The sequence below is a fragment of the Micropterus salmoides genome, unplaced genomic scaffold (assembly GCF_014851395.1).
Source record: "Micropterus salmoides isolate LMB-PRFRI ecotype aquatic unplaced genomic scaffold, ASM1485139v1 Ms_hic_scaffold_1, whole genome shotgun sequence".
NCBI lineage: Eukaryota > Metazoa > Chordata > Actinopteri > Centrarchiformes > Centrarchidae > Micropterus > Micropterus salmoides.
Genome location: NW_024040040.1, coordinates 551,805 through 578,062, shown reverse-complemented (window position 1 = coordinate 578,062; position 26,258 = coordinate 551,805). Strand labels below are relative to the sequence as shown.

General features: G+C 41.0%; 1 protein-coding gene and 10 non-coding genes across 11 annotated transcripts; 1 reads left to right on the top strand and 10 right to left on the bottom strand.

Moving 5' to 3' along the window:
- Nucleotides 1–5,339: 5,339 nt before the first annotated feature.
- LOC119899437 (cytoplasmic dynein 2 heavy chain 1-like) lies at nucleotides 5,340–8,971 on the top strand. Its single transcript, XM_038713995.1, has 5 exons — nucleotides 5,340–5,415; nucleotides 5,538–5,588; nucleotides 5,671–5,724; nucleotides 5,976–6,107; nucleotides 8,635–8,971. Exons 1-5 carry the CDS (start codon nucleotides 5,362–5,364, stop codon nucleotides 8,767–8,769), a joined length of 426 nt encoding a protein of 141 aa, XP_038569923.1. The 5' UTR covers nucleotides 5,340–5,361; the 3' UTR covers nucleotides 8,770–8,971.
- A 4,256-nt stretch (nucleotides 8,972–13,227) lies between these two features.
- Nucleotides 13,228–13,300, bottom strand: trnam-cau. Its single transcript has one exon. It is a non-coding gene; the product is annotated as a tRNA-Met (tRNA).
- A 1,735-nt stretch (nucleotides 13,301–15,035) lies between these two features.
- Nucleotides 15,036–15,108, bottom strand: trnam-cau. The gene has a single exon. It is a non-coding gene; the product is annotated as a tRNA-Met (tRNA).
- Nucleotides 15,109–16,137: 1,029 nt separating this feature from the next.
- On the bottom strand, nucleotides 16,138–16,210 carry trnam-cau. The gene has a single exon. It is a non-coding gene; the product is annotated as a tRNA-Met (tRNA).
- Nucleotides 16,211–17,239: 1,029 nt separating this feature from the next.
- Nucleotides 17,240–17,312, bottom strand: trnam-cau. Its single transcript has one exon. It is a non-coding gene; the product is annotated as a tRNA-Met (tRNA).
- Nucleotides 17,313–18,341: 1,029 nt separating this feature from the next.
- Nucleotides 18,342–18,414, bottom strand: trnam-cau. The gene has a single exon. It is a non-coding gene; the product is annotated as a tRNA-Met (tRNA).
- A 1,735-nt stretch (nucleotides 18,415–20,149) lies between these two features.
- Nucleotides 20,150–20,222, bottom strand: trnam-cau. Its single transcript has one exon. It is a non-coding gene; the product is annotated as a tRNA-Met (tRNA).
- A 1,027-nt stretch (nucleotides 20,223–21,249) lies between these two features.
- trnam-cau lies at nucleotides 21,250–21,322 on the bottom strand. Its single transcript has one exon. It is a non-coding gene; the product is annotated as a tRNA-Met (tRNA).
- A 1,736-nt stretch (nucleotides 21,323–23,058) lies between these two features.
- On the bottom strand, nucleotides 23,059–23,131 carry trnam-cau. Its single transcript has one exon. It is a non-coding gene; the product is annotated as a tRNA-Met (tRNA).
- A 1,028-nt stretch (nucleotides 23,132–24,159) lies between these two features.
- Nucleotides 24,160–24,232, bottom strand: trnam-cau. Its single transcript has one exon. It is a non-coding gene; the product is annotated as a tRNA-Met (tRNA).
- Nucleotides 24,233–25,966: 1,734 nt separating this feature from the next.
- trnam-cau lies at nucleotides 25,967–26,039 on the bottom strand. Its single transcript has one exon. It is a non-coding gene; the product is annotated as a tRNA-Met (tRNA).
- Nucleotides 26,040–26,258: the final 219 nt, after the last annotated feature.

Here is a 26,258-nt window from a genome sequence, read left to right as displayed (position 1 = left end):
ACAAGCATTGGTTACACATTAAATGAAGGAGGCTTAATCTTGCTGAAAATAACAGTAACTTATTTAGATTCTTTTCAGCACTAATATCAACAAACAGATAGCAGTTAATGCATTGGGTCTTTGGAGACTGCAGTCTTTGTTTATTTAAAGTTCGGCTGTCGGATTATGTCACACTTAGGTGTAAAAAGGGGTATCCCTTTGATGGGGTAATGAAACACAGAGCAAGGTCAGTTGCCATGGTTACATGTGTGGGGGGGGGGCAGTTTTGATAGGCTGTTCAGGGAAATGCTAATCGCTGGTTAGTGTCCCTTTGTCTCATTGCAGACATCGTCTGATGGAAATTTTGTAGGCATCGCCCAACCCTTGTGTGTGGTGTGTGTGTGTGTGTGTGCATTTTTTATTGCTATTCTCTTTCTGCCAAAATCACTGGAGTCTCTTGGACGTAATTGCTGACGTAATCTGCACTCTGCGCATGCGTTGGCGTCTGTACCACCTGTCGGAAGCTCCGTCTTAAACCGGACGCTTATCCAGTTTTAATCCACTCTTTTTCGTTACTTTTTATATCCTTTTATTTAACTTAAGTTTTTAACTTAAGTTTTTAACGTAAGTTTTACGTGGGTTAAGGATTTTAGTCATCCGACATGGATTTTAAGCTAGATGACCGTAAAAAACGCGATCAACGCTACAGATCACAACAAAGCTCCGGGACTATGCTAGCCGAGATAACTCTGCCCCATGAGGACTGCACATCCTTAAGAAAGCGAACAAGAAGATTGCTGACCTTATGGAGACATCTGACGACTTTCAGAGGAACTCAAAGAGAAAGATTCCCTGCTGACTGGCTTTAGGATGTGGCTTCAGTACAAGCCAAACAGATTGTTTCTCTTAGCGCAACCGCTAACATCCAGGACACTGTGTTATGGGACCCTCTAGCCTTCCCACGCTTTCCTCCTGCTCGACTCCGAAGACACTCCGGTCCATCCAACGGATACCTCCTGCGGTTTCGCGTCTCCATGATACGGATCTCTTTCGGCGGACAGTGCTGCCAACACTGTTGAATCTCCTCCACCAGCTACATCTCCCGCGCTAGGCCGCCGGTCTGCCGCCGGGCCTGATCGCGGCCGTCATCTCGGTCAAAAACCTCCGCTTCCCGACGTAGGATTCTGAAGGAGGCTGTGCTCAGACGCTCCGGAGGCCGTCTCTACCCTGCACCGTCGGGTAACCTTTCTCTCAGGTATATTACTGCTACTCCAACACAACACTCGGCAGCTCACACACTCCATCCTCAGTCCGCATGCAGTGTTGAAGCAGATTCTGCTCAGTCCTGCTCTGGAACCCCACAACCGGCATCCTCATCCTTTTCTCCCCAAACACTAATAATTGGTGACTCCGTTTCTTTAACGCTACCACTCACTGCTTCCCTGGTGCCACCACGGCTGACATTTTAAAAAAACTCCAGGACCTAATGCCGTCGCTCCCATCCTCCATACAAGAGTGATAGTCCATGTCGGAACAAATGACATAGCTCTTCAGCAGTCTGAGCTGACAAAATCAGATTTTAACAGTCTTTTTAACTTTTTAAAGCAGTGTGGAAAGTCTCTGGTCCCATTCCCACAGTTGGTCGCGGTGCTGCTGCTTCATTAGACTCCATGGCCTCCACGACTGGCTCCAGTCCGCCTACAGGGCTCACCGTGTGTTATAATTTTCATATTTTTTGGCAAAGAATGCCTTTTTAAGACAGATGGACTTCATCCAAACAAATGGGGCTCAGAAATGTTAGCTGCGCACATACAGCATGTGGTGCGATCCACACATGACTTACGTGAATGACTAATCATTCATGCAGCACACCTGGACACACCGGTCACTGAACAGATCTCTGCCTCACTGCCAAAAACAACTGTCTCCACGTGCTGGCATGTAGAACTGTCTGCTCCCAGCGTTGTTCCAAAGACTATTCTTCATCATCACGTATAGACCAGTAAACCGAAATGTGCACATCCCACACAGAAAAATTGCACCAATTCCAGCACCCAGAACAAACACATTTAAAATGGCTCTCTTCAATGTGAGATCACTTTGAAGTAAGACTTTATCTTAAATGATTTTATCTTGTCTGCAAATCTAGATTTTATGTTTTTAACTGAATCCTGGTTGCAAATGATGACTATAGCCAGCTAGCTGAACTGGTCCGCCTCAATATGATTGTTTGTCAACCGAGGGTCAGTGGTCGTTGGTGGGCTAGTGAGCGTGTATAGGAAAATTTTAAATGTTATCAAGTACGCTGTGATTAATTTAACTCCTTTGAAGTTCTCACTCTTAAAGTTGGAGGGCTGCAACCTATCATATTTGTTATAATTTATCACCCCCCAAAACTGCCTGGAGGATTTTTATCAGAACTTCCTGAATTTTTATCTACTTTGGTTTTAAATTATGACAGAATTGTATTTTGGCGATTTTAATATTCATGTTGATGACCCCACCAATGTTAATGCAACTGACTTTTTAAATATGGCCACTTCTTTTAACTTCAAACAACATGTCAAAGGGCAAACACATAACCGTGGTCATACACTGGACTTGGTTTTTACCCTGGGTGTCAGCATTTCCTCTGTGGAATTAGTGGACATGACCATATCTGACCACAGATGTATTGCTTTTAGCTGCAATTCGCCTGTTACTCATGCCGCCTCATCAAGCTCTGTGTTCTCGCATCTTTAATGAACAAAGTGTTTCAAAGTTTTGCGCATTCTTTCAGAGCCAAAGCCAACACCTGTCTGATTCCAACACCGACAATCTGGTCAATCACTTCAATCATATCTGCTTGTCGTCACTAAATATTACTGCTCCTCTAAAGGTTAGGCCTACGTCTAAAGCTAGTAAGCAACCCTGGAAAGCTAGTAAGCAACCCTGGATAAATGACAGCATTTGCAGCCTCAGAAGGAAGAATGCAGGAAAGCAGAGCACAGATGGAAAAAATCCAGTCTCCAAGTCCATTACCTCAGTCTGAAGGATTTATTAATTAAATACAATAACTTGAGAACACCTATTTTCTGAACTCATTACTACACATAAACACAATCCCAGGTTTCTGTTTAAGACTGTGGATCAGCTGGTAAACCCAACCCTCATTGTGCCTCAGCTGGAAGTAATGATGACTGTGAATTGTTTTTATCTTATTTTACCAATAAGGTGGTGTCAATCAGAGCCTATATTACCCCCGTGGCCTCTTACTCAGAGGTTCCTCACCAGCAACAAGAGAGTTTTAACCAGTTTATCCCATCGACTTGTCTGAGCTTTTAAAAACAGTATCACAAATGAGAGTGTTCTCCAGCCCACTTGATGTAATACCTACAAAGTTTTTACTCTGTTTTCAACAGCTCCCTATCTACTGGTTGTGTCCCTGATTATTTTAAAACGGCTTGCGTGAACCCACTTTTAAAGAAACCTGGTTTAGATCCCTCCCTCCCACAAAATTTTAGACCAATTTCAAAACTGCCTTTTATTGCAAAGCTTCTAAAAAGAAATGTGTCCAAACAGCTGCTCACTGTACTGGAAAATAACAAAATATTTGAAAAGTTTCAATCTGGTTTCAGGAAGTACACAGCACTGAGACTGCCCTGCTTAAAGTCACCAATGACCTTTTAATGTCTGCTGATGAAGGTATGTGCTCAGTCCTGGTACTCCTGGACCTTAGCGCTGCTTTAGACACCATTGATCACAACATCATGTTAGACAGACTGAGGCACTGGGTGGGGATCTCTGGTACTGCCCTAGAATGGTTTTCATCCTACCTGTCAAATAGGAAGTTTTGGTGTCCGTAAACAACTATGTCTCTTCGTTCTGTCCAGTTAAATATGGTGTGCTTCAGGGGTTGGTCTTAGGACCCATTTTTGTTTTCCTTGTATCTGCTTCCCTTGGACATATTATCCATAAATATGGCATTTCTTTTCATATTTATGCTGATGACACACAAATATACTTGCCCGTCAGATCCACAGACCCTGGAATGCTGAGTTCACTTAACAACTGCCTTTGTGAAGTTAAAAAATGGATGTCAAATAATTTCCTCCAGCTGAACTCAGACAAAACAGAAATCCTGGTCATTGGGTCCCAGCAGATGGCAAATCAAATACTGTCATCTGATGGTTCCATAGTAAATCACAATAAGCCTGTGGCAAAGAACCTTGGTGTTTGGTTTGATAGTATTTAAATTTCGAGCAGCACACCACAAAGCTTGTTCAATCATGTTTTTATCAACTTAGAAATATAGCAAAAATTCTATCTATGTTAACTTTTAAGGACACCGAGACCATTTTACACCTTCATCTCATCACGCCTGGATATTGCAACAGCCTTTTCAACTGTTTAACCCAAAAATCTATTGATCGACTCCAGACTGTCCAGAACTCAGCTGCCAGGCTTTTAACCAGAACAAAGAAATATGACCACATTACTCCTATTTTAGCTTCATTACACTGGCTCCCAGTATGTTTTAGAATTGACTTTAAAATTCTATTGATCACTTTTAAAGCTCTTCATGGCCTCTCGCCTTGTTATATTTCTGTTTTTTTAGTCCCATACACACAGCACGTACCTTGAGATCCTCAGGCAGAGGTCTGTTGTCTGTCCAGAGTCTCGACTGAAAACTAAAGGGGACAGAGCGTTTGCTGTCAGGGCCCCGAGGCTCTGGAACAGCCTGCCCGAGGAAATCAGGTCAGCTGAGTCAGTGAACTCTTTTAAGTCCCTTCTTAAAACATACTTTTATAGGAGAGCCTTTCCCGATCTTATTTGACTTTATTTTATCCCTTTTATTTTATTCTATTTTACTAATTTTATATTTATCTTAAACGTGTATTTTAGTCTTTTCAATGTTTTCATGCTTGTATTGTTTTTGTATTATTGTCTTACACTTGTTAAAGCACTTTGTAACTTGTTTTTGAAAAGTGCTCTACAAATAAAGATTATTATATTATTGGTCACTGGCTTTCTGTTCCCTCTGTGGATAGGCATCTTGATTTGTGGCTGTTTCTGTTATCTCTCTCAAACTCTACCAGCGGATGAGAAATAAAGAGAGAGTATGAGTGTTTGTCAGCGTAGTTCTTGAAGACCCTGGGGCTTTTTTGTCAATTTTATAGCAACCCTTTACAATCCCTTTAGTTAGGAAGGCTGGGCTACGTATGCAATGGGAATATGAGTGTGTTTGCCCTTGGTCTGGAAGAGATGCTAATATTTGGTGCTTTACCATGACTTTCTGTGTTTCTACTTGGGTTTTGAGCAGGGCAGGGTTATCATATGTGACATATTCTACAGTGTATCAGTCTCTGTCTCCTCCCTTCTCTGTCTCAGGCTGACCAGTTGATGTTTGCGATGCACTTTGTAAAAGGCATGTACCCTGAATTCTTCCAGGAGAGTGTGAGTATCTTTGTATATTTAGTATCTGCATTTTTAGGATTTCATTAATACTGATTTCGGAGACAAATTAAATATAGATAATTACAGCTTTGGACCTGAGAATTGTTTACTCTTTGCTGTAGGAATGGGATGTCTTCACTGGATCCATCGTAGGAGAAATGTTTAAGAAAGAAGTAAGAGTGCAGCTTTATTTCTGAGAATGAGAAAACACCATACTATTTCTGTCCTTGACTTACACCTCCCCTCTCTCGGCAGGAGTTCCCTTCTTGGATTGATCAGGAGAGACAAGGAGCAGTGGCCATTTTTAAAGTAAACACAGTGATATACACACTTACGTACACTACATTATTACATCATCCCCTGTATATGCAATGTGTGACAAAAGCTGAAAAATAACAGAATAATGCTTAATAATTAGTTTGACATTTGGATATTTTCTCCAAACAGTAGACAAAATGAATAGCTTAATGTGATTTAAAAAGAATGTAAGTATAGCAGTCCTTACTGAGCTTAACATCATTTCTTTCACCTTTTCAACTTGAACTATTCCTCTTTCACAGGCTACATTCCCAGCCCTCTACCAGTCCCTGTGTTTGAGTGATTTAGAACTGTGGCTGTCCTTCTCACAGAGCTCGCAGTGTGAACAGGAAATCCCATCCTCCATTGTCAAGAAGATTACTCCCTTCCAGCAGGTCAGTTTTCAATCAAATCAGCCAAATGGAACAACTTATCATTATTTATATTAGTATATCAAAAGTAGGGGTACACTTATTTTTGTACCTCTGTTTTGTCGTGATTTAATTAAGTTCTGTTAGTCAAGTTATTTGGGCCCACACAAGAAACTGAGAGTAGCTGGTAAGTTTCAATATTATAACACCAACACAGAAAACCTAGGCTCAAATGAACAGCATTACAGGCAAGAGTCCAAACACAGGTAATAAAGTCTGTAAACAGAAACCTAATCCCATGGGGAATAATCAACCACAGCATATCCAAAAACGGGCTGAGAACACACAGTGAGCACACGGAGACACTCGACAACGATGATAATGCAACAGGTAGTGGAGACTCAGACATTATATAAAGATTCACACAAGCAGGAAGGGGAACAAAACCGTTGGAACACATTAGGGTAACCGACCAGACAGGAAACAAGCTTGAGATAAACACCAGGAGCAGATGATCGCTACACTTAAACAGGAAACAGGACAAGACACTGGAACAATGACCAACTGACAGAACACAGACCAAAATCTAGAACATATTTGAACAAGCATGCACGCACACGGACCAAACAGACAGACATACACACCAGTACCAAAAATAGACAGGAAAAGCAGAACGAACACCATGACGAGAGTAAGTAACTATTTTAATTTATTTTGAAACATTTAAACATTCAACAGTGGCTCATTGACCGCAATTCTTATTGTAAAAGTTAAGGCAAATGTCAATAATACTCCATCATAAGACTCTGACCTGTTGATAATTCCTGAACGACTGCAGCATGCGCTACACAGTGCAGACAGAACGGACTAACTAGCACATGTGAAAGACCTTTGACCATATGCTGTAATTCTGTGTTCTCTACAACCTAGAACGGTTGCATACCTGCAGCAATAAACACCTTGGCATGGTCTGAATCTGTAGTGAGACTGCTTGGACGTTATGGGGAGAGGGACTTGCCTTTCAGTTTGCTTTTGTCTCGTTCCCCTAATTGACACTTTCGGTGATGCTGTCATAAATTGCATGTTTGCCGTGTTTCCACAGACATACTTGGCTTCAGTTGAACAATGTTATCATACAGTTTGACACTAATTCTTGTCAATTTTTGGTGTAATGAACCGGTAAACTGACACTACATGAGCTTGGCTAACCTGGCTAACCCGGCTAACCCAGCTAAGGAGATTAGCAAGCTACCGCTAGTATATGCAGCTGGTGCATATGGCTGAACAAAATTAATTACGGACAGCCTGCAATAGAAATTGCAGTATGGCCAAGTGTAATATCCAAATCGCATGAGCTGCAATTTTCTGATAAAAGTAAAACATCTCATACCACAACATACAATTATAAATGACGCATTGTGGTGCTACAGAGATGTCCCGGCCTACAAATCATATTAGACATTTCGTACACACCCCAACAAAAATCACATCATTGTTTTTATATATTTTTCAGTGAAAATGTGTGACTCATATCGCAATAAAAAAAACAAAAAATCTTGTTCAGCCATACTGGTGGACCGCCCCCAAAAAAAGGGAGATAGAGAGAGGGTGGGGGGAGCACTCAATATAATATCCACACAGAAATACAAACCGTAAAGGTAGTAGCGGTAGAGAAAATGAATGATGGTACTGATTAATATAGTAATAGTAATGATAATAATTATAGGACTAGACTCGCAACCACAGATCCAGACCCCACAGCTTCAGACCCAGAAGGGAAGGAGCGAAGTTAGTAACATGCATTAATGGGATAAGGTTGCATACAGATGGAAAGAGAGAGAGGAGGAGAGATGAGCTCAGTGCATCATGGGAAATCTCCCACCAGTCTAAGCCCATAGCAGCATAACTAAGGGATGGTTCAGGGCTCACCTGAGCCAGCCCTAACTATAAGCTTTATCAAAGAAGAAAGTCTAAAGCCTACTCTTAAATGTGGAGATGGTGTCTGCTCCCGAAACCAAACTTGAACCTGATTCCACAGGAAAGGAGCTTAATAATTGAAGCATAATACTACCAAACAGGATTTCTCCAAACATTGATAAGCGATATTATATAGTATATTATCATTAAGTTTATTTGAATGTAGGTCCTTTAAAACCTTAAATTTTCCCCTTACTTACTTTATTGATCCCCTCGGGGAATAAATTCATGAACTGAATAAAGACTTAGCTGATCTCATTTCAAAGCATGAACAAGACAGAAGCCCCTTGTCACTAAAGACAAGTATGCACACTTGACTGTCATGGGCTTACTTATTTACTTTGTTTATTGTCTTCTCAAAAATAAAAAAAAACAAAAACAAACCAGAACATCTCAAAGCCTCTGAATTTGAAAACTTATGTATCCAAGTTAACCTTTTTTTTCTTAAAAGCTGACTTTTTGGATATGTAACATTTCTATTTGATATGATTGGGATTGACCATCTGTCTAACACATTTTAATGGACACCTGGTCTTTGTTATCTAATGTATGTTTTTCTCTTTGGTCTCCCCAGCTGTTATTGGTTCAGGCAGTCAGACCAGACCGACTGCAGAGTGCCATGGCAGTATTTGCCACCCAGGCCTTGGGTAAGTGTTTCATTTTGGGGCATTTCATCGTTTTTATGATTTCAATACATGTTGCTAAGTAGACTGGAGTTAAACTTAGTACCGTTCTACTATGGTGGACCACAATACACATAAAAAAGCATTTATTATTCACACCGATTTTGATATTTGAGGATTTTATATGGGCTGATAATATCAGCACACCGATTTTCAGTCAGGTTCTATTCACAAAATATTCACTCTGCCCACTAGGCCCCTAGCCGCTCTGCAAATGGGTCCCATCTTCATTGATATTTACAAGGTTTTTCTTCTTTCCTTATTTTCTCCCCCTTGTCAGACCTAGACTCTAAAACTGAGTTTCACATTAATATATAGGCATGTATCACATCTTATGCACACCTTTAACGTGTATTACAGATTTTGAAGGTAAACAAAAGTATTAAGAGCTGTTTAAAACATTATTATTCTGAATATCTTCTGAATAATGAGCTGTAGACATCATAAATTGCTAGATTCTACTTTACCCCTTTTTGGTAAACTACTTCTCCCTCATTCTCCTATATGAAAAGATTTATTTATTTATTTTAAACCTGTCCTGCCCGGCAGCCTGGTATGAGTATGAGGAGCTGGATACCATATTGTGCCAGACAGATTTTTACTTTAACAAGAGAGTATTAATATACTCCTTTGTCTGTATTGTTATTTATTCAAATCTATTTGTCACCGGGCCAGACAGGGGACAGACATGGGGATGGGGAATAGAAACACCACATAAACACACAGCACAGAGAGAGGGCAACACCTGTAAGAGAACGGGGATGGGGGGTGGGGAGGAGAGAAACAAACAAACAAAAAACAACAAACAAACAAAAACAAAGAGACAACCAGCCGAACAGTAGCAATAAACAGCTGACATAGGAAGACAATTAAGAGAGAAGTGAAAACGAGAAAAATTTCAGGCAACATAAATAAACAACACAGCACTGCCGTGAGAACTGAAATAATAACAATTCATTTAAATAAGTGACTTCACTCCCAGACGAATCGCGTCGCGAACGCAGAAGACCCCGACCCGACCAGCAAACGCCAAAGACACCAGCCATCCAATTGACAACGCAATGCCGTCGGAAAGCAAAAGGCAGAACCCGCAGAAGAGTGGCACCTGGACCGACCGCGGCACGCAGACAACAGAGGCCAGTGCCACCCCGAACGGGCAACCAAACTGGCAAAATGCCACGCAATCATCAACATCAGCACGCAAGTGACGACCCCAACCCGCACACCACCCGCGCACAGTGAGACCCACTGGCCGGTAGCCCCGCTGCCAGGGAGTGTTAACGTGGGAAAACCAGGGCCAACCAGCCCAGCCGGAGGCTGCCCCCCCCCCTCAATGTGCAGGCAGAGCCAGCAGCCCCCCCTTTCAACCACCCCCAAGGAAGGGGTCCAAAACCCACCACGACAACATGTGCCCCAGGGATTCCCGAATGCCCCCACAGTGAGAGAGGTGGCAGGGTGAAGCAGCGGGAGCCCCAGCCCTGCCGAAGAGGGCCCCATATGAAAATATTTCTGTTGTTTTTCCCAAGCATCTTCTGTCATCAAATTCCACTCAAGCAAAATATTCTCAGACAAAGCTTTTATTCCGGATTTCTGAGCCATACTTCAATCGTCAATGATGTGATTTTGTTTCGTGATAGTCCACTCTATCCTTTCTCTTTATGTGTCTTTTAGCCCTGTGAGAATGCCACTGTCCTTCAGTAAATGACACACACACACACACACACACACACACTTCTATGTCTGTTGTCTTTTCTCATTGTCTCTCTCTCCCACACTGACTTCTCACACACACACACTCACACGATGATGTTGCTAGAGAGTGCTTAATGAGCCCGTGCATTCGGTCCAGATAATCCTAATGGTGTGTTGGATTCTGACTTCACTATCTGGGACACTGCTAATTTGTGTAAGGTGAAACCAATATGCAGGTGTTAATATGTGTATAAAACTAACTTTCCATTGTGTGTGTACTGTGTGACAAGACATGCTAATGTTTTTTCATGTTTATATAGGTTTTGCCTGTGTTAGCAGTGTAGCATTGCTTTGTTTGTGTGTTTGAGAATGTACATTCATCTGTCCATCAATGTCATCAGTTTTGTGTGTGTGTGTGTGGCGCTTTTGAGCTGCTCACAATCCAGTTAATTACTAATGCCGAAAGTAATTTTCCAGATAATTTTAGTAATTTTAGTTAAGTTAAAAAAGAAAAAAAAAATCTTTTTTAAAGTTTTCTACTGTGTTTAGATTTAGAAAATATACATAATAAAACCATATGAAACAAATTAATAACAACCCTATTCAACCCTAGTAGACGATTATGAAGATTTCCTTCCAGTATCATGACAAATACCATGATACAGAGCGAACAACGACACAGCAAGTAATGTAATTAACATTAGCTAAGTTGTGGGTTATCAAACTGTCACTACAGTTGCTGCTGCAAAGCTAAAATGCAGACAGGAGGAGACGGTCCCAGAGACAACACATTAGCTCCAGACAGCGACATTCACTGCTCTCCTGCTACTATAGCTAACATCACAACAACAGCATGTCTTGGCAAACTTGAAAGTAAGCTGAATGTCCGTGTACAAAGACCGGAGGTTTTTTTAAGTACACACACAGAACGGAAAGAGATTATGCGGATCATGAGGACATATTCACAGAATTTGACAAAAAGATGTGTATTGGATTAGATACACACCCCACCTTTAAGTTTCACTTTTAGTCTGTTCAGTTGTGCATTTTGAATACAAGGATACACTCTATTTCCATTAGTGTCTGGTCGTGCACCTGCTAAAATCAAATACACACGTGCATTTTAAAAAGCCTTACTTGATGTGTTAACCTTGGGGAAATCTACTGTATGTGCTTTGGACATCAGAATCTTTGTCATATGCACATTCATTAATGAATAAACAATAACTCAAGGCCAAACATTCCTCTCCCACCATACAACATAATTTACATTGTGCTGTTCCAGGGGTTTTCGACAAGTCTGATGATACCTGATGATGATGCTACATGGAAAGTTCGGGATCCCCAAGTTATTTAAATTTCAACCTGACAGGGGAATTATTATGTAGACCATTTTTCATGCCAATCTATCAAATAGTTGTTAAGACATTTCACTCAAACATACAAATGTACTTGTACCATGTACCTCATGGTAGCGCTGGAGAGAAGGTCAGGGTATACCAAAGTACAATACATTGTCTGTAAACCATGAATGTCGGTACAAAATGTCATGGCAGATATTTCAATCTAGAACAAAGTGGTGGATTGACCAACCGAAAGACTGACGTTGCCATCCATTGAGCAATGCCCCTAGTGTGGCTAAAAATAAATACTACAGATTCTCTGTCTTGTGCACCCCTTTAATTGCCATAATTACTAAATCGGTAGCGGTAAAGTGGGGATTTAAAAGCAACGTATGGTGACACCAAATGATTGACATAAAGGTTTCAGTCACCCTTATATTATTAATTTCATGACCCAGGAAAGAGACAGTTTTATACAAAATGCTGTAAACTGTTACAGTAATGTGTTTGTCAGCTTGATGTTGAACTAATCCATCCTCTTTGCATGACAAATTTACATTGACTGCATTTAGCCAATGTGATGTGTTTATCTTGCCTGCTGGCTTTTCAATAACTATCTTTGTATCTTTTACCAGAGAGGCTCAGCAATGTCAGCATAGCTACATTTACTGGATGGCAGCAAAAATGGTTAGTGAGGTAGACAGAATATTATAAATGAGATTGTTGCCACATTGGTTAGACCATAGTAATTAACGTTACTGTACTGAATGGATATGGAATTTTGTTGAGACACGATAATCCTAATCTAACCAGAATTATAAACAATATGATAGTATGAGAAACATACAGAACAGGAGATAAAGCACATAAAATGAAAACAACGTATGAAATAACCTGCTTTTTTCTGTCTTCTGTATTAATTCCATGCAATATTGCAGTTTACCTTGTCATTACAGTTGCCATTGTTTATTTCAGCAAAGCTAAAAACCATTACATAATTTCTTGCAGGCTAAAACCAACACTTTGACATAATACTGGTACTCAGGATAGTAATATGGATCACGTTAGCTGGTGAAGTATTGTGGCAAGCCATAACGTTACAATTACAGTATTTTGCACCGGATAACTTTAGCAAGTGGTCTGCATTAGCCAGCAAGCTAACATTATCCAACTTCAGCCAACTAAAAATCACAGTAATTGCAGTAATGTCACTTTATTGTACCAATTGAATGAAATCTAACTTTATTTTTATATTAAGTTTAGTTTTTATATTTAGTTAAATTTTTATATCCAAAACAAAGTGGCCTCATGGGCTTAATAATTTTTTTTGCTGTTTATCCTTACGTGGAGTTTGTGTTGGGGTCTCTGTTGTGAGGTGGTTATTTTTTGGTGTTAGCCGACTCCATGTCATTATCTGCCCACTGTGTTGTCATTTGGTTTTAAAACACCTGCCCCGTGTGAGGCTTGAACTCACGACCTTCAGATTATGAGACTGACGCGCTGCCTACTGCGCCAACGAGGCCTGAAAAACAGTGCATTCTGATATTCAGCTGTGACCATGCAGTTAGAGCTCTTCTCACAGACTAAAAGGTGAGCCATAACCCTTCAGCTGGACAGTTCAGTCTTGACCTCTGAAACAATAATTGACAAAACAGTCTTAACAAAACGTCCATCTATTTGCTTGTTCCGGAGCTTTCCGCTATATCACACAGTCTTCGTAGTTGGATGCAATTGCTCAGTTGACATGGAACTGAGCACGTTTGTGTATTTTTTTTCATAGATTCACACAGTCTTCGTAGTTGGACAGTTCAGTCTTGACCTCTGAAACAATAATTGACAAAACAGTCTTAACAAAATGTCCGTCTATTTGCTTGTTCCGGAGCTTTCCGCTATATCACACAGTCTTCGTAGTTGGATGCAATTGCTCAGTTGACATGGAACTGAGCACGTTTAAACTTAGCGTTTTTCCAAACAATTTGAAATTTCTCTTCCCTGTTAGCTTAAGAGTTTACAGTTCACGGTCACGCTGGTGGTGACTGAAGGTCGTGACTGATGCGCTGCTCAATAACAACAATGTATCTGCACAGCAAATGCTCACATAAAGGCTACAATTAACTTTAGATACTTTTATGTCCTGACCCAATACTGAGGCAATGTCAAAAGAGTGGGAGCCAAGGTTGAGGCAAACACAAGACTAAGAACATAACTATAACAAAGAATAATAATACAGTGTATGTGGTAGTCTGTTTTGTCAGTGTGTGAACATATGTGTGCATGGGTGTGTAAAGTATGGTGTCCGAGATTTATGTTGGATAGTGTTAAAGAAACAACGGTAAATGGGACTGTGAACAGCGTAAGAACATCTAAGCTGAGTCAGAGCGATGCGGGACTTCTTTGCATATCGCTATATCACACAGTCTTCGTAGTTGGATGCAATTGCTCAGTTGACATGGAACTGAGCACGTTTGTGTATTTTTTTTCATAGATTCACACAGTCTTCGTAGTTGGACAGTTCAGTCTTGACCTCTGAAACAATAATTGACAAAACAGTCTTAACAAAATGTCCGTCTATTTGCTTGTTCCGGAGCTTTCCGCTATATCACACAGTCTTCGTAGTTGGATGCAATTGCTCAGTTGACATGGAACTGAGCACGTTTAAACTTTGCGTTTTTCCAAACATTTTGAAATTTCTCTTCCCTGTTAGCTTAAGAGTTTACAGTTCACCGTCACGCTGGTGGTGACTGAAGGTCGTGACTGATGCGCTGCTCAATAACAACAATGTATCTGCACAGCAAATGCTCACATAAAGGCTACAATTAACTTTAGATACTTTTATGTCCTGACCCAATACTGAGGCAATGTCAAAAGAGTGGGAGCCAAGGTTGAGGCAAACACAAGACTAAGAACATAACTATAACAAAGAAATAATAATACAGTGTATGTGGTAGTCTGTTTTGTCAGTGTGTGAACATATGTGTGCATGGGTGTGTAAAGTATGGTGTCCGAGATTTATGTTGGATAGTGTTAAAGAAACAACGGTAAATGGGACTGATGGTGGACTGAGCACAGCTCTGTGGCAATCACAGATGCTCAACCTGTAATGTGATACAGCTTCACAAGAGAAGTGCTGCTTTTGTAAGAATCACAGTTGTCTGCATCAGGTGTATTTTTTTTTCATAGATTGACAAGATACCTTTTACCAATATGGCGGCACTATTTATCCTGCCCACTGTGTTGTCATTTGGTTTTAAAACACCTGCCCCGTGTGAGGCTTGAACTCACGACCTTCAGATTATGAGACTGACGCGCTGCCTACTGCGCCAACGAGGCCTGAAAAACAGTGCATTCTGATATTCAGCTGTGACCATGCAGTTAGAGCTCTTCTCACAGACTAAAAGGTGAGCCATAACCCTTCAGCTGGACAGTTCAGTCTTGACCTCTGAAACAATAATTGACAAAACAGTCTTAACAAAACGTCCATCTATTTGCTTGTTCCGGAGCTTTCCACTATATCACACAGTCTTCGTAGTTGGATGCAATTGCTCAGTTGACATGGAACTGAGCACGTTTGTGTATTTTTTTTCATAGATTCACACAGTCTTCATAGTTGGACAGTTCAGTCTTGACCTCTGAAACTATAATTGACAAAACAGTCTTAACAAAATGTCCGTCTATTTGCTTGTTCCGGAGCTTTCCGCTATATCACACAGTCTTCGTAGTTGGATGCAATTGCTCAGTTGACATGGAACTGAGCACGTTTAAACTTTGCGTTTTTCCAAACATTTTGAAATTTCTCTTCCCTGTTAGCTTAAGAGTTTACAGTTCACGGTCACGCTGGTGGTGACTGAAGGTCGTGACTGATGCGCTGCTAAATAACAACAATGTATCTGCACAGCAAATGCTCACATAAAGGCTACAATTAACTTTAGATACTTTTATGTCCTGACCCAATACTGAGGCAATGTCAAAAGAGTGGGAGCCAAGGTTGAAGCAAACACAAGACTAAGAACATAACTATAACAAAGAAATAATAATACAGTGTATGTGGTAGTCTGTTTTGTCAGTGTGTGAACATATGTGTGCATGGGTGTGTAAAGTATGGTGTCCGAGATTTATGTTGGATAGCGTTAAAGAAACAACGGTAAATGGGACTGATGGTGGACTGAGCACAGCTCTGTGGCAATCACAGATGCTCAACCTGTAATGTGATACAGCTTCACAAGAGAAGTGCTGCTTTTGTAAGAATCACAGTTGTCTGCATCAGGTGTATTTTGTTTTATAGATTGACGAGATACCTTTTACCAATATGGCGGCACTATTTATCCTGCCCACTGTGTTGTCATTTGGTTTTAAAACACCTGCCCCGTGTGAGGCTTGAACTCACGACCTTCAGATTATGAGACTGACGCGCTGCCTACTGCACCAACGAGGCCTGAAAAACAGTGCATTCTGATATTCAGCTGTGACCATGCAGTTAGAGCTCTTCTCACAGACTAAAAGGTGAGCCATAACCCTTCAGCTGGACAGTTCAGTCTTGACCTCTGAAACAATAATTGACAAAACAGTCTAATCAAAACGTCCATCTATTTGCTTGTTCCGGAGCTTTCCGCTATATCACACAGTCTTCGTAGTTGGATGCAATTGCTCAGTTGACATGGAACTGAGCACGTTTGTGTATTTTTTTTCATAGATTCACACAGTCTTCGTAGTTGGACAGTTCAGTCTTGACCTCTGAAACAATAATTGACAAAACAGTCTTAACAAAATGTCCGTCTATTTGCTTGTTCCGGAGCTTTCCGCTATATCACACAGTCTTCGTAGTTGGATGCAATTGCTCAGTTGACATGGAACTGAGCACGTTTAAACTTTGCGTTTTTCCAAACATTTTGAAATTTCTCTTCCCTGTTAGCTTAAGAGTTTACAGTTCACGGTCACGCTGGTGGTGACTGAAGGTCGTGACTGATGCGCTGCTCAATAACAACAATGTATCTGCACAGCAAATGCTCACATAAAGGCTACAATTAACTTTAGATACTTTTATGTCCTGACCCAATACTGAGGCAATGTCAAAAGAGTGGGAGCCAAGGTTGAGGCAAACACAAGACTAAGAACATAACTATAACAAAGAAATAATAATACAGTGTATGTGGTAGTCTGTTTTGTCAGTGTGTGAACATATGTGTGCATGGGTGTGTAAAGTATGGTGTCCGAGATTTATGTTGGATAGCGTTAAAGAAACAACGGTAAATGGGACTGATGCTGGACTGAGCACAGCTCTGTGGCAATCACAGATGCTCATCCTGTAATGTGATACAGCTTCACAAGAGAAGTGCTGCTTTTGTAAGAATCACAGTTGTCTGCATCAGGTGTATTTTGTTTCATAGATTGACGAGATACCTTTTACCAATATGGCGGCACTATTTATCCTGCCCACTGTGTTGTCATTTGGTTTTAAAACACCTGCCCCGTGTGAGGCTTGAACTCACGACCTTCAGATTATGAGACTGACGCGCTGCCTACTGCGCCAACGAGGCCTGAAAAACAGTGCATTCTGATATTCAGCTGTGACCATGCAGTTAGAGCTCTTCTCACAGACTAAAAGGTGAGCCATAACCCTTCAGCTGGACAGTTCAGTCTTGACCTCTGAAACAATAATTGACAAAACAGTCTTAACAAAACGTCCATCTATTTGCTTGTTCCGGAGCTTTCCGCTATATCACACAGTCTTCGTAGTTGGATGCAATTGCTCAGTTGACATGGAACTGAGCACGTTTGTGTATTTTTTTTCATAGATTCACACAGTCTTCGTAGTTGGACAGTTCAGTCTTGACCTCTGAAACAATAATTGACAAAACAGTCTTAACAAAATGTCCGTCTATTTGCTTGTTCCGGAGCTTTCCGCTATATCACACAGTCTTCGTAGTTGGATGCAATTGCTCAGTTGACATGGAACTGAGCACGTTTAAACTTTGCGTTTTTCCAAACATTTTGAAATTTCTCTTCCCTGTTAGCTTAAGAGTTTACAGTTCACGGTCACGCTGGTGGTGACTGAAGGTCGTGACTGATGCGCTGCTCAATAACAACAATGTATCTGCACAGCAAATGCTCACATAAAGGCTACAATTAACTTTAGATACTTTTATGTCCTGACCCAATACTGAGGCAATGTCAAAAGAGTGGGAGCCAAGGTTGAGGCAAACACAAGACTAAGAACATAACTATAACAAAGAAATAATAATACAGTGTATGTGGTAGTCTGTTTTGTCAGTGTGTGAACATATGTGTGCATGGGTGTGTAAAGTATGGTGTCCGAGATTTATGTTGGATAGCGTTAAAGAAACAACGGTAAATGGGACTGATGCTGGACTGAGCACAGCTCTGTGGCAATCACAGATGCTCAACCTGTAATGTGATACAGCTTCACAAGAGAAGTGCTGCTTTTGTAAGAATCACAGTTGTCTGCATCAGGTGTATTTTGTTTTATAGATTGACGAGATACCTTTTACCAATATGGCGGCACTATTTATCCTGCCCACTGTGTTGTCATTTGGTTTTAAAACACCTGCCCCGTGTGAGGCTTGAACTCACGACCTTCAGATTATGAGACTGACGCGCTGCCTACTGCGCCAACGAGGCCTGAAAAACAGTGCATTCTGATATTCAGCTGTGACCATGCAGTTAGAGCTCTTCTCACAGACTAAAAGGTGAGCCATAACCCTTCAGCTGGACAGTTCAGTCTTGACCTCTGAAACAATAATTGACAAAACAGTCTTAACAAAACGTCCATCTATTTGCTTGTTCCGGAGCTTTCCGCTATATCACACAGTCTTCGTAGTTGGATGCAATTGCTCAGTTGACATGGAACTGAGCACGTTTGTGTATTTTTTTTCATAGATTCACACAGTCTTCGTAGTTGGACAGTTCAGTCTTGACCTCTGAAACAATAATTGACAAAACAGTCTTAACAAAATGTCCGTCTATTTGCTTGTTCCGGAGCTTTCCGCTATATCACACAGTCTTCGTAGTTGGATGCAATTGCTCAGTTGACATGGAACTGAGCACGTTTAAACTTTGCGTTTTTCCAAACATTTTGAAATTTCTCTTCCCTGTTAGCTTAAGAGTTTACAGTTCACGGTCACGCTGGTGGTGACTGAAGGTCGTGACTGATGCGCTGCTCAATAACAACAATGTATCTGCACAGCAAATGCTCACATAAAGGCTACAATTAACTTTAGATACTTTTATGTCCTGACCCAATACTGAGGCAATGTCAAAAGAGTGGGAGCCAAGGTTGAGGCAAACACAAGACTAAGAACATAACTATAACAAAGAAATAATAATACAGTGTATGTGGTAGTCTGTTTTGTCAGTGTGTGAACATATGTGTGCATGGGTGTGTAAAGTATGGTGTCCGAGATTTATGTTGGATAGTGTTAAAGAAACAACGGTAAATGGGACTGTGAACAGCGTAAGAACATCTAAGCTGAGTCAGAGCGATGCGGGACTTCTTTGCATATCGCTATATCACACAGTCTTCGTAGTTGGATGCAATTGCTCAGTTGACATGGAACTGAGCACGTTTGTGTATTTTTTTTCATAGATTCACACAGTCTTCGTAGTTGGACAGTTCAGTCTTGACCTCTGAAACAATAATTGACAAAACAGTCTTAACAAAATGTCCGTCTATTTGCTTGTTCCGGAGCTTTCCGCTATATCACACAGTCTTCGTAGTTGGATGCAATTGCTCAGTTGACATGGAACTGAGCACGTTTAAACTTTGCGTTTTTCCAAACATTTTGAAATTTCTCTTCCCTGTTAGCTTAAGAGTTTACAGTTCACCGTCACGCTGGTGGTGACTGAAGGTCGTGACTGATGCGCTGCTCAATAACAACAATGTATCTGCACAGCAAATGCTCACATAAAGGCTACAATTAACTTTAGATACTTTTATGTCCTGACCCAATACTGAGGCAATGTCAAAAGAGTGGGAGCCAAGGTTGAGGCAAACACAAGACTAAGAACATAACTATAACAAAGAAATAATAATACAGTGTATGTGGTAGTCTGTTTTGTCAGTGTGTGAACATATGTGTGCATGGGTGTGTAAAGTATGGTGTCCGAGATTTATGTTGGATAGTGTTAAAGAAACAACGGTAAATGGGACTGATGGTGGACTGAGCACAGCTCTGTGGCAATCACAGATGCTCAACCTGTAATGTGATACAGCTTCACAAGAGAAGTGCTGCTTTTGTAAGAATCACAGTTGTCTGCATCAGGTGTATTTTTTTTTCATAGATTGACAGATACCTTTTACCAATATGGCGGCACTATTTATCCTGCCCACTGTGTTGTCATTTGGTTTTAAAACACCTGCCCCGTGTGAGGCTTGAACTCACGACCTTCAGATTATGAGACTGACGCGCTGCCTACTGCGCCAACGAGGCCTGAAAAACAGTGCATTCTGATATTCAGCTGTGACCATGCAGTTAGAGCTCTTCTCACAGACTAAAAGGTGAGCCATAACCCTTCAGCTGGACAGTTCAGTCTTGACCTCTGAAACAATAATTGACAAAACAGTCTTAACAAAACGTCCATCTATTTGCTTGTTCCGGAGCTTTCCGCTATATCACACAGTCTTCGTAGTTGGATGCAATTGCTCAGTTGACATGGAACTGAGCACGTTTGTGTATTTTTTTTCATAGATTCACACAGTCTTCGTAGTTGGACAGTTCAGTCTTGACCTCTGAAACAATAATTGACAAAACAGTCTTAACAAAATGTCCGTCTATTTGCTTGTTCCGGAGCTTTCCGCTATATCACACAGTCTTCGTAGTTGGATGCAATTGCTCAGTTGACATGGAACTGAGCACGTTTAAACTTTGCGTTTTTCCAAACATTTTGAAATTTCTCTTCCCTGTTAGCTTAAGAGTTTACAGTTCACGGTCACGCTGGTGGTGACTGAAGGTCGTGACTGATGCGCTGCTCAATAACAACAATGTATCTGCACAGCAAATGCTCACATAAAGGCTACAATTAACTTTAGATACTTTTATGTCCTGACCCAATACTGAGGCAATGTCAAAAGAGTGGGAGCCAAGGTTGAGCAAACACAAGACTAAGAACATAACTATAACAAAGAAATAATAATACAGTGTATGTGGTAGTCTGTTTTGTCAGTGTGTGAACATATGTGTGCATGGGTGTGTAAAGTATGGTGTCCGAGATTTATGTTGGATAGCGTTAAAGAAACAACGGTAAATGGGACTGATGGTGGACTGAGCACAGCTCTGTGGCAATCACAGATGCTCAACCTGTAATGTGATACAGCTTCACAAGAGAAGTGCTGCTTTTGTAAGAATCACAGTTGTCTGCATCAGGTGTATTTTTTTTATAGATTGACGAGATACCTTTTACCAATATGGCGGCACTATTTATCCTGCCCACTGTGTTGTCATTTGGTTTTAAAACACCTGCCCCGTGTGAGGCTTGAACTCACGACCTTCAGATTATGAGACTGACGCGCTGCCTACTGCGCCAACGAGGCCTGAAAAACAGTGCATTCTGATATTCAGCTGTGACCATGCAGTTAGAGCTCTTCTCACAGACTAAAAGGTGAGCCATAACCCTTCAGCTGGACAGTTCAGTCTTGACCTCTGAAACAATAATTGACAAAACAGTCTTAACAAAACGTCCATCTATTTGCTTGTTCCGGAGCTTTCCGCTATATCACACAGTCTTCGTAGTTGGATGCAATTGCTCAGTTGACATGGAACTGAGCACGTTTGTGTATTTTTTTTCATAGATTCACACAGTCTTCGTAGTTGGACAGTTCAGTCTTGACCTCTGAAACAATAATTGACAAAACAGTCTTAACAAAATGTCCGTCTATTTGCTTGTTCCGGAGCTTTCCGCTATATCACACAGTCTTCGTAGTTGGATGCAATTGCTCAGTTGACATGGAACTGAGCACGTTTAAACTTTGCGTTTTTCCAAACATTTTGAAATTTCTCTTCCCTGTTAGCTTAAGAGTTTACAGTTCACGGTCACGCTGGTGGTGACTGAAGGTCGTGACTGATGCGCTGCTCAATAACAACAATGTATCTGCACAGCAAATGCTCACATAAAGGCTACAATTAACTTTAGATACTTTTATGTCCTGACCCAATACTGAGGCAATGTCAAAAGAGTGGGAGCCAAGGTTGAGGCAAACACAAGACTAAGAACATAACTATAACAAAGAAATAATAATACAGTGTATGTGGTAGTCTGTTTTGTCAGTGTGTGAACATATGTGTGCATGGGTGTGTAAAGTATGGTGTCCGAGATTTATGTTGGATAGTGTTAAAGAAACAACGGTAAATGGGACTGTGAACAGCGTAAGAACATCTAAGCTGAGTCAGAGCGATGCGGGACTTCTTTGCATATCGCTATATCACACAGTCTTCGTAGTTGGATGCAATTGCTCAGTTGACATGGAACTGAGCACGTTTGTGTATTTTTTTTCATAGATTCACACAGTCTTCGTAGTTGGACAGTTCAGTCTTGACCTCTGAAACAATAATTGACAAAACAGTCTTAACAAAATGTCCGTCTATTTGCTTGTTCCGGAGCTTTCCGCTATATCACACAGTCTTCGTAGTTGGATGCAATTGCTCAGTTGACATGGAACTGAGCACGTTTAAACTTTGCGTTTTTCCAAACATTTTGAAATTTCTCTTCCCTGTTAGCTTAAGAGTTTACAGTTCACCGTCACGCTGGTGGTGACTGAAGGTCGTGACTGATGCGCTGCTCAATAACAACAATGTATCTGCACAGCAAATGCTCACATAAAGGCTACAATTAACTTTAGATACTTTTATGTCCTGACCCAATACTGAGGCAATGTCAAAAGAGTGGGAGCCAAGGTTGAGGCAAACACAAGACTAAGAACATAACTATAACAAAGAAATAATAATACAGTGTATGTGGTAGTCTGTTTTGTCAGTGTGTGAACATATGTGTGCATGGGTGTGTAAAGTATGGTGTCCGAGATTTATGTTGGATAGTGTTAAAGAAACAACGGTAAATGGGACTGATGGTGGACTGAGCACAGCTCTGTGGCAATCACAGATGCTCAACCTGTAATGTGATACAGCTTCACAAGAGAAGTGCTGCTTTTGTAAGAATCACAGTTGTCTGCATCAGGTGTATTTTTTTTTCATAGATTGACGAGATACCTTTTACCAATATGGCGGCACTATTTATCCTGCCCACTGTGTTGTCATTTGGTTTTAAAACACCTGCCCCGTGTGAGGCTTGAACTCACGACCTTCAGATTATGAGACTGACGCGCTGCCTACTGCGCCAACGAGGCCTGAAAAACAGTGCATTCTGATATTCAGCTGTGACCATGCAGTTAGAGCTCTTCTCACAGACTAAAAGGTGAGCCATAACCCTTCAGCTGGACAGTTCAGTCTTGACCTCTGAAACAATAATTGACAAAACAGTCTTAACAAAACGTCCATCTATTTGCTTGTTCCGGAGCTTTCCGCTATATCACACAGTCTTCGTAGTTGGATGCAATTGCTCAGTTGACATGGAACTGAGCACGTTTGTGTATTTTTTTTCATAGATTCACACAGTCTTCGTAGTTGGACAGTTCAGTCTTGACCTCTGAAACAATAATTGACAAAACAGTCTTAACAAAATGTCCGTCTATTTGCTTGTTCCGGAGCTTTCCGCTATATCACACAGTCTTCGTAGTTGGATGCAATTGCTCAGTTGACATGGAACTGAGCACGTTTAAACTTTGCGTTTTTCCAAACATTTTGAAATTTCTCTTCCCTGTTAGCTTAAGAGTTTACAGTTCACGGTCACGCTGGTGGTGACTGAAGGTCGTGACTGATGCGCTGCTCAATAACAACAATGTATCTGCACAGCAAATGCTCACATAAAGGCTACAATTAACTTTAGATACTTTTATGTCCTGACCCAATACTGAGGCAATGTCAAAAGAGTGGGAGCCAAGGTTGAGGCAAACACAAGACTAAGAACATAACTATAACAAAGAAATAATAATACAGTGTATGTGGTAGTCTGTTTTGTCAGTGTGTGAACATATGTGTGCATGGGTGTGTAAAGTATGGTGTCCGAGATTTATGTTGGATAGTGTTAAAGAAACAACGGTAAATGGGACTGATGGTGGACTGAGCACAGCTCTGTGGCAATCACAGATGCTCAACCTGTAATGTGATACAGCTTCACAAGAGAAGTGCTGCTTTTGTAAGAATCACAGTTGTCTGCATCAGGTGTTTTTTTTTCATAGATTGACAAGATACCTTTTACCAATATGGCGGCACTATTTATCCTGCCCACTGTGTTGTCATTTGGTTTTAAAACACCTGCCCCGTGTGAGGCTTGAACTCACGACCTTCAGATTATGAGACTGACGCGCTGCCTACTGCGCCAACGAGGCCTGAAAAACAGTGCATTCTGATATTCAGCTGTGACCATGCAGTTAGAGCTCTTCTCACAGACTAAAAGGTGAGCCATAACCCTTCAGCTGGACAGTTCAGTCTTGACCTCTGAAACAATAATTGACAAAACAGTCTTAACAAAACGTCCATCTATTTGCTTGTTCCGGAGCTTTCCGCTATATCACACAGTCTTCGTAGTTGGATGCAATTGCTCAGTTGACATGGAACTGAGCACGTTTGTGTATTTTTTTTCATAGATTCACACAGTCTTCGTAGTTGGACAGTTCAGTCTTGACCTCTGAAACAATAATTGACAAAACAGTCTTAACAAAATGTCCGTCTATTTGCTTGTTCCGGAGCTTTCCGCTATATCACACAGTCTTCGTAGTTGGATGCAATTGCTCAGTTGACATGGAACTGAGCACGTTTAAACTTTGCGTTTTTCCAAACATTTTGAAATTTCTCTTCCCTGTTAGCTTAAGAGTTTACAGTTCACGGTCACGCTGGTGGTGACTGAAGGTCGTGACTGATGCGCTGCTCAATAACAACAATGTATCTGCACAGCAAATGCTCACATAAAGGCTACAATTAACTTTAGATACTTTTATGTCCTGACCCAATACTGAGGCAATGTCAAAAGAGTGGGAGCCAAGGTTGAGGCAAACACAAGACTAAGAACATAACTATAACAAAGAAATAATAATACAGTGTATGTGGTAGTCTGTTTTGTCAGTGTGTGAACATATGTGTGCATGGGTGTGTAAAGTATGGTGTCCGAGATTTATGTTGGATAGTGTTAAAGAAACAACGGTAAATGGGACTGTGAACAGCGTAAGAACATCTAAGCTGAGTCAGAGCGATGCGGGACTTCTTTGCATATCGCTATATCACACAGTCTTCGTAGTTGGATGCAATTGCTCAGTTGACATGGAACTGAGCACGTTTGTGTATTTTTTTTCATAGATTCACACAGTCTTCGTAGTTGGACAGTTCAGTCTTGACCTCTGAAACAATAATTGACAAAACAGTCTTAACAAAATGTCCGTCTATTTGCTTGTTCCGGAGCTTTCCGCTATATCACACAGTCTTCGTAGTTGGATGCAATTGCTCAGTTGACATGGAACTGAGCACGTTTAAACTTTGCGTTTTTCCAAACATTTTGAAATTTCTCTTCCCTGTTAGCTTAAGAGTTTACAGTTCACGGTCACGCTGGTGGTGACTGAAGGTCGTGACTGATGCGCTGCTCAATAACAACAATGTATCTGCACAGCAAATGCTCACATAAAGGCTACAATTAACTTTAGATACTTTTATGTCCTGACCCAATACTGAGGCAATGTCAAAAGAGTGGGAGCCAAGGTTGAGGCAAACACAAGACTAAGAACATAACTATAACAAAGAAATAATAATACAGTGTATGTGGTAGTCTGTTTTGTCAGTGTGTGAACATATGTGTGCATGGGTGTGTAAAGTATGGTGTCCGAGATTTATGTTGGATAGTGTTAAAGAAACAACGGTAAATGGGACTGATGGTGGACTGAGCACAGCTCTGTGGCAATCACAGATGCTCAACCTGTAATGTGATACAGCTTCACAAGAGAAGTGCTGCTTTTGTAAGAATCACAGTTGTCTGCATCAGGTGTTTTTTTTTCATAGATTGACGAGATACCTTTTACCAATATGGCGGCACTATTTATCCTGCCCACTGTGTTGTCATTTGGTTTTAAAACACCTGCCCCGTGTGAGGCTTGAACTCACGACCTTCAGATTATGAGACTGACGCGCTGCCTACTGCGCCAACGAGGCCTGAAAAACAGTGCATTCTGATATTCAGCTGTGACCATGCAGTTAGAGCTCTTCTCACAGACTAAAAGGTGAGCCATAACCCTTCAGCTGGACAGTTCAGTCTTGACCTCTGAAACAATAATTGACAAAACAGTCTTAACAAAACGTCCATCTATTTGCTTGTTCCGGAGCTTTCCGCTATATCACACAGTCTTCGTAGTTGGATGCAATTGCTCAGTT

Coding starts and splice junctions, on each gene's coding strand:
- LOC119899437 (XM_038713995.1), top strand. CDS start 5,362: ATGTTTGCGATGCACTTTGTAAAAGGCATGTACCCTGAATTCTTCCAG. Junction 5,589..5,670: donor GAGAAATGTTTAAGAAAGAA/GTAAGAGTGCAG, acceptor CTCTCTCGGCAG/GAGTTCCCTTCTTGGATTGA. Junction 5,725..5,975: donor GAGCAGTGGCCATTTTTAAA/GTAAACACAGTG, acceptor CCTCTTTCACAG/GCTACATTCCCAGCCCTCTA.